The following is an 8,347-nucleotide window of genomic DNA, read 5'->3' on the forward strand; positions in this document are numbered from 1 at the left end:
TGTGACATATTGTAAGTGATAGCAGGTATTCGTTATATAACTCGAACACTTAATTTTCTGTTAACTTCTTTTTTGACAGATGCTTTAACATATGTTTACTTTTATTTTTTTTCCCATACTTACCTTCAACCACCTGATGTATAAATAGTTTGCTTGGTGAATAGTTTTAAATAAATTATAATTTAACTTCTTTGTGTCCCTCAGAAGTTTGCGAAAGGGAGTGGATGTAAAGAACAAACTGTTTTATTATTATTAAAGACATCAACAAACAATATTAATTCGTTATTATATAGATTTTCATCGAGTTTCAAGCGCATGATTAAAAAAAAAAGCGAAATGTAGATATAAATTTGAAAACTGTATATTGTATATGTCGAAAATGGAACATTCAATACAACCAGTAACATTACTTTTTCAAACTACAAGCACCAAATGTCACGCTGTTATTTGTCGATTATTGTTAGGCCTAATTTCATTTCCTATTTGTTATACCGTGGGGTAGCGGTAAATTTAGGAACGTATAACAGCCCACTGCAGTGGACAGTATACAGTAGCTTTACACAAAGGAAACGTCAGGTTATTTGTAATTCATCCTTCTACAGATTTGATGGAAGTTTATACATATTTATAGCCATTGTCGAATGCCAAATGAACGGGTTCGAACCCCTTTCGTACCAAACGGGCTCTCCCTTTTAGCCCGTGGGGTCGTAATAATGTCATGGTCAATCCCACTATTCGTTGGTAAAAGTAGCCCAAGAGTTAGCGGTGGGTAGTGATGACTAGCTATCTTCCCTTTAGTCCAACACTACTAAATTAAAGACGGCTAGCGCAGATAGCCCTGGTGTAGGTTCGTACGAAATTCAAACATAAACAAACCAAATGAACAACAAATGTCTGAAATTCTACTTGTTCTTTATGTGTAATATCTGTTAGAAATGTGCCAAGCTCCGTAAAGAATGTTTATACGCAATTCTTGTATTATAAAACGCACAACGCAGTTGAAAACTGTATATATTTTACATTAATTTGAAATGTTTTTAAGATAAAAAAATAATTCGTCTCAACATTAGGGGACTTCGTGCGAACTTACATCAAGATATTAACGTAGGAAAACTTATGTAGTTTTATTGTCATTTTCAATCTGGCTATATTTCAGCTTAAATTATAGAAGTTATAGGTGTGTGGCCCCTAAAAGTAGAAGCCGGAAATCTCCAGTTTACTAACTGTATTGTTGAAATCAAGCCTTTTTAGCTATCTGTGAAAATATATGTACAGACCGTAGAGACTCGACACCTGGTGTGACAATGTTACACACCCTTTTTGAACTCTTACTTATTTCCTATTCAAAACTTCCAGATCAAATACTATTCACCAAATCGTGTCAAACCAAAAAGGAAAAACAAAATACCATCTGTAAATTTCGGGATCCAAGCGTTTTTTTTATATTTAAATAACAAATTGAATCATATTAACGAAATAAACTTTTATAGTATTGATACCTTTAGTTTCTGTGACATTTTAAATCATATTTATTATAAAAATTGCAGTTTCTTTTAGTATGATTTCATCTTAATCATTTGGACATTTTTGGTTCTATTTATTTATTTTAAACTTGTATAAAGCATTTCTTGCCATATATAATAAGGTATTAAATATTATACATTTTAAATACCAAAGTAAAAGGTCAATTGATAACGTTGCTATTAAAAAAAAAAAGTTAAATTAGTGTAGTCAAACGTAAAACCCTATGTGCTTATTAAAGCATTAGATATTGTACGAGGCGCTGCCTAGAAATTTAATATTTAATAATCTTTCTCTGTAAGGGTTCAGTTGATAGTCGACGACAAGGGGGTGGAAATATGATCCACGAGCAAGTGGAGGTTCATCATTACGACGAAGCAGCGTGAGACTTGGAAGGTCACGTGAGATTCTCGAGAGCCACCACGAGACTTGTTAACTGTAAGAAATACTTTGTAAAGTTTTGTAGCAGCTGGACTGTTTATACTTTATTTGATTTTTTTTTTTATCCTCTATGTATGCGCATGCTTCAGACAGCCACGTTACCAGTGGCTTGTCTGTAACTCTAACCCCGGAGAATTGTCCTCCTGATGGAAAGAGCTACCAAAGCAATGCTGCGTTTGTTTATTTAACTTCAATGATGAGCTATAAAACGCTGCTACCATTCATATATACATACTGAAGAATTTTATTTAAAAAAATAGAATGTGTGAATTAAAGTTCTAAAGTTTCAATATTATGCTTAGGTCAGAATATATCAAGTTTCGTTGCGTCAGAGGTAGGTTATATGGATAAAATGGTTGCCTCGCCTTTAGGCCTACGTATTTAAAACAAAAACAAAAAACTATACGTAGAAAAAACCGGAATGCTAGAAACTACGTCACAAATTATCGTGAAGTAAAATATACACGTGATGTCATTTAATGATGGACTCTCTCGTTGTATTGGTCCCAATTACTGGACGTCACTACCAGTTGAGCCGTGTGTGGATTGAGATTATTTTCTTTTTTTAATGGCGGTTGTTAGAACAGTATGATGGTAGAGAGTCATGTGGTGTAATTCATGGTGCTAGTAACTATAGGTCAGTACCATTATTGTGGTCTAGAGACCCCGTAAATCTCCCCAAAATACGGTTTTGTTAGTCATTTTTCGTGTATTGAGAAACGAAAGACTGAATAAATTACGTTATCGAATAACGAGTTGAATTTAACAAAACTAGCTTAATTTATGGCATAACTTCTGCAACAAGCGATTCGCCGGCCAAAATTAGCGTTACAGAGCGTCCCTGGTGGCTAGTTTTTCAAACCTTTAACGGCGTTTGGTAGTCTAGCGTTAACCCATCATAGCAAAGTTAGAATATTGTGCCGGTTTCTATATAAACCGTTAAAACGTTCTAACCTTAACTGGAACTTCTTTGACAAGTAATCAGAACGCAATAACACTTTTTCATTAATGCAGTTTATAGGTATTCCTAAAGTAAACAACTGAGATTCGGCCAGTCATATCACGTGTGATTTGCTGTTCAGTTATTTCTCCAACTGCAGTTTGTTGTCTCGATGTGAGTAGTTTGAGTTGGTAATTTGTAAGTTAGTAATCTTTACGTTGTATCGGTCATATTCACGCTAGTCCTAAGTTTAGGCTTAAAACAGTATTATTACTGCGTGGTTTTCTCAAACTTTCATTCAGTTGTTTGTGAATTTTTCTTGGCCATTGTCAAAATGGTTGACCAGTGATAGGTCGCGAGCATGAACGTATAAAAAATATCAATTTTTGTTTTAAAATCAACTTAGGACATGTTTCACTTTTCTGCCCTGCGATGAAATACGAATTACCAAGCCATTTACCGTAACTCACGCACGTGACCTCGTGTATTAATCCTGACTTTGTGCCAACACTGCTGTGGCTGATCCATACCGCATGAAGCACGCGATCAATAATCACGTTTCATTGGGCGAGAGAAAGTGGTATAAGGGAAAGTTTAATACGATTACCCAGCAGCTCTTCTTTCTACTAGTATGTTTTAACAAATAAAAACAGTTTCGTCCAGTAGTCTGCTACATAGTCCAAACGTCAACACTAGTACGCGTATTCAAGTTAACGTGTACAAACTCCGCCTCGTGGCGCGCACACAAAGAAATGCTGTTAGGGTTAATTATATCTCGTTATTAAACAGTCTAGGCTATTATTACAATACTGTCGATTTAAAAGGCAAAGTCTAGTTTGGGGTTATGAGCTAACGGTGCTGTAAATTCTCATTTGTACAAATTGTATGTTGTGTGTTTATATTTCACCACTAGATTAGGCCCGTGTGTGTGTGGTTATTACACAACGTCATTACTATTACTTGTTCTTTATACGTAAAAGTAACGGATTCTAGAAAATAACACCAATCTCTATTGTGTTTAGTATTATATATATTGCTGTTGTTCGTGTTACGAACAGAGCTGTTAAATTTATTTTGTTTATTGTATTAGTTTAAGATGTACTGTATACATGTATTATGTTGGACTTTATGAAGTCTGTGGATCCGAGTTTCTATCTTGGTCTGCTCTGTTTTATGTATCTTTTCAATAGTCGAATTAAAACTGACAGAAAATCACCTTAGACACTTGTGTATTGTACTTAATGTAATGTTGGGGGGGGGGGTTAATTAATGAAAGTTAGAATTATGTTCACACTGCAATGTTGTGTATTCCATCCTTATGTGTTAGCAAATGTTGAGCCGTTTCGCCTGACATGAAATAGAAATGTAAAGCCACAGATGTATGCTCTTATGACCAATGAGGATGTACTGAGAAGACCAGAGACAGGGAACTAGCTAACCATAACTAGAGAAATACAACTGAGTTTCCTAGGGCACAAAATGAGAAAGGGAAGACTTAAAAATATGGTACTTTCTGTAAAATAAAAGTAAAAAAACGTTGAGGAAAACCATGGTTAAACGATATCAGTAACATAAGCGAATGGATGGATGTTAGTTTGACTGAGGTTTTGAAACGTTTATAAGACAAACCTGTGGAAAACCATGATTCCAACGTTTAAATTAGATATAGAAACTAGGGAAAGAGAGGTATTCATAGCAGTACATGGTAACCCGAATTTTATAACAGAAGCCAGGGTGGTTATCTTAATAAAAACTTGAATGATACAACTATAACAGGGATAACAGAAACCAAGAATATATACCGTAGTCCAGATTGAAACCATTAGGGATGGTATGTATAGCAGGAGCCAAGTATGGGAAGTACTGTTATGTACGTCTGATATTTATCCTATAGGACAAAAAGGTCTGGACTTTGGCGACCGATGGAGTCTGTGTCAAGTACTGTACTATTTTGGAGGGCTTAGTCAAACTACTGTGAAGAAACATTTTATTTTAGTACATGTTTTACAAACATAGTGGATTTGGTTAAACAAATTATTTTGTTTTTTCGGATTTGTGTACCGTTTATTTTCAAGAGTTTACACATAAATGAAACAGATTAGTTACTTGATTCAAATATGGATTGTTTTCATGAATAACTTCAGACAAAATAGCGCCCATAAGCGTTTAGGAAACTTGCCAATTACTGGTATGAGTCATAGAAAAAGCATTGTATGCTAGGGAAAAAACGTGCTTCCTCAAGTTACAGACATGCGAAAAACAAATCACATTTCCTTTAGAGGCAACTAGAAAAATAACTTTCTTAGGCAGAAATATCTTCTGTAAGTACTTTGTCTTATTATAGAAAAGTTTTAGGATTTTTAGGTTTATTTATATTAAAAAAACAAAAGAACACGAGCATGATTTTCGTCTCTGAACCGAAGCTGTTTCCACATTGCATAAAAAAATTCAAATTGGATATTTTATCTATGTAGCTATAAAATGTTAATTACACCATGGCCTTTTATACAATTCAGTATTAAATTATGGTTTTTCTTGCCAACACTGCAGGCGAACTGTTTTTGTGTCTTGCTTTGAGCAGAACCCTTAACTGTTTTACACTTGCACGATATCTCGCGTGTTGCAGCTGTGGACAGCTGATTCATACTCGAGCTGGGTTCTCCTCAGTCGCAAACCGAATTTCAACAGTTGAGGTTATGGTTTGAGGATGCGGGTAACTTAGCAATTGTACCATTGATTTTTTTGCGATTTCATCTACCGTTAACGACATTCATATCAACCTGCTGTGATTTGCTGAATTTTGTGTCCAAAACAACTAGAATTCATTGAGGTCTAGTTATAGTCGATAAACAACTTTGAATTCACACAATCACGTCTCAGTTGTTATTTTAAAGTGAACAACGGAACTCAATTTTGTGGAGCATAGATACGTGGGCAATTAATTACGTACATCACATAGCAATGAACCGGAGTGAAATAATTGACATTTCTTCATGACAGTCGTATGAGTTATCTAGAATATAATCCAGATTTCTTATGCTAATAATACATGTACTTGTCTAGATGCAAACTAGAATTTGCATAACTTTGTGAAGGACTCTGGAATAACGTACAGGTCTTATTGAAAAAAAATCACGACATTGTGAAAGGCTTATCGATTCTGTCTGTCACACAGCAGAGATTTAAGTTTATTCTTTCTAATACTGATTTCTTTGATTCACTTTTTCTTCTATACTAGTGGTTTCTGGTAATAAGCCTTCTTGTAGAACTTGCTATACTAATTAACTTTAGGTTTTTTTCAACTCTCTGCCCTTCTTATTCCTACCGAGTGACTCATTTTTTAACACAGCTCCAAAGAGTTCCAGATGTGTCTCCATGTTTATTTACGAAATGGCAGTTAAACTTTTGTAGACCACGTGCAACCTTCCTTATAGGGTAGCATATTTCCTAGAAAACAACCAGCTTGCTGTGCAGATTTTCGTGTGTAGCATGTTAGTGTTAGCGAGCTACATGTTGTCGAAAGTAATGTAACTAGTAACAGTTTCTTTTTTACGGCTACATGTAGTTGATATTACGGTGTTAGGAGACCGTATTGCAGAGTTACGTTGTATTTACGACTGAGTATAGATAAGGGTAACTGATATCATTGTCCCCCCAAACCATGGCATTTTCTTCTAGTATTAAAACAAATGTCTGTTAACCAGCGATTTGAAACCTAAATCACAGAATGAAAGGTGCTATATACATAATACACATACACACGCACACACCCTGCGTTTTGAAATTAAAAATACTGTCTTTATATGATACAATGTGTTGACGCTTATACTAATACAACGAGCTCGTGAACTGTTTTGCCACTTATTTCTAATGTCTGGTACTAACTTCCAAGGAAAATAAATGGCTACTTCACACTGTGTCGAGGTGCTCTCTCTCCACAATTTTCTTTGGAATTCTAGTTGGTTTTTTATCGGCAAAGACAGGCTGGCATTTTCTGATTTAAAAAAAAAAAATTAGGTCGCATAGTGTGTCCCCCTTCCCTTAACACTTAGAACGTTACTTTAAAGGGGTCATTTAAACACTACAGCTGTCGTCCACGTGCAGCTGTCGCTGTGATTTTTGGTATGGATAATTTAGAATCATAGTAGCGACATCTTTCAACAAGTGTTGAAATATTAAAATATGCGTTATAAAACTTATTGCTAAAGTAGGTGTGATCTGAACAAAGGTAAATTTAGGAAGACATTAGAAGGTAGAAGAAATGAACAGTTAGTGTAATATCCATAGCACACGACGTACTATACAACACGTGTTGGGTGGTCTGTGCACGTGTTGTCCGCCATCTGGTATATAGAATGGGCAAACGTCTTTTTCACCCTGAAGGCGTCACCACATCTGCTTGCTTCAGTGAGAGAACATCTGTCTGCCTCGGGTATCTCCCGATTTCGGCAGGTGCTAAAAGAACAGGGGTCATCCCAAAATGTAGCCAGCATTAATAATAAGTTTACAATTTTACAAACGCAATATACGAGGGGTTTATTTTTCCAAACCTGTAACTTCTTAACCTTTCTCGAATATTCTAGTTTTAACAGCCAGCTGTAGCAAACTAGGTTTCGGATCATAAGTGTTAAACTTTTGCGGCTTCTGATGCTGAAAATATGCCCCACCTCCTCCACGGTCGTCCGTTTCTCGTAGAACACACCCCACGTCACCAGTTCCGGCACCTGAGTTTTCTTTTATGGTTTCTGTTGTTGTAGAGTAATCAGCTGAATGTACGTCAGTTCTGTCTTCTTCAGCGAAGTAATAGATAGTTGTTTTCATGGAATTGCATTGTGTGGGTCATAGTGTCTCGGATTCGTTACTAATTTAACTATTTGAAGAAGCTGACAACGAGCTTGAGATTCGAAAGAAAAGCTAACCACTGAATGCACGGGTTCGGATGCTTTAGGCAGACGCTGCATTAATCTTGCAAATAAAGCAGTCTATTGGTTTCAAAACAGCTTTTCGCAACTGAAGCTCAGTAGTTGGGAGCATGCACAGCGGGTCTTTCACGTTGAGGCAACACTTTTGGCCCACTACAGGTTTTATAACAAGCCCCAAAATGTAATGGTTTAATTGTAGAAGGAAGAAATACGGTTTTTGAGAGAGTAATAACTTTGGTGTCAGGCTTAATAGTGTAGTTTGTAGTTGCTCCAGTAACATCTATCCTTCTTATATATACCACCTTTTTTACTGTGTGATCTAACAAGTGATACTAAAAATAGCTGTCTCTTAAGGTGAAGAAATCCACTGTACAACTGAGGTCGTATTTATGTGAATTCATATTTGCAGTTTCATGGCATCATTTTTCTCCACAAGTCTAGGTGGGTTTGTAATTAATGGATTCCATTCAACCGTTGTGACAATGAGCCACGTATATATTAAGATCTACGCCAAAGAAGGAAG

At 35.8% G+C, this 8,347-nt stretch overlaps 1 protein-coding gene across 23 annotated transcripts in view; it reads left to right on the forward strand.

Moving 5' to 3' along the window:
* LOC143257145 (cell adhesion molecule Dscam1-like) overlaps positions 1-4,122 on the forward strand; it is a 61,873-nt gene extending 57,751 nt beyond the window's left edge. For 22 of the 23 annotated variants that reach the window (XM_076515440.1, XM_076515453.1, XM_076515455.1 and 19 more), the window contains one exon: positions 1,824-4,122. In XM_076515440.1, coding sequence (XP_076371555.1) covers positions 1,824-1,907 — 84 coding nt within the window. In that variant the 3' untranslated portion in view covers positions 1,908-4,122. The remainder of the gene's footprint in view (positions 1-1,823) is intronic. The other variant, XM_076515460.1, reaches the window with a different exon arrangement.
* Positions 4,123-8,347: the final 4,225 nt, after the last annotated feature.

The sequence above is a fragment of the Tachypleus tridentatus genome, chromosome 7 (genome assembly GCF_004210375.1).
Source record: "Tachypleus tridentatus isolate NWPU-2018 chromosome 7, ASM421037v1, whole genome shotgun sequence".
Taxonomy (NCBI): Eukaryota; Metazoa; Arthropoda; class Merostomata; order Xiphosura; family Limulidae; genus Tachypleus; species Tachypleus tridentatus.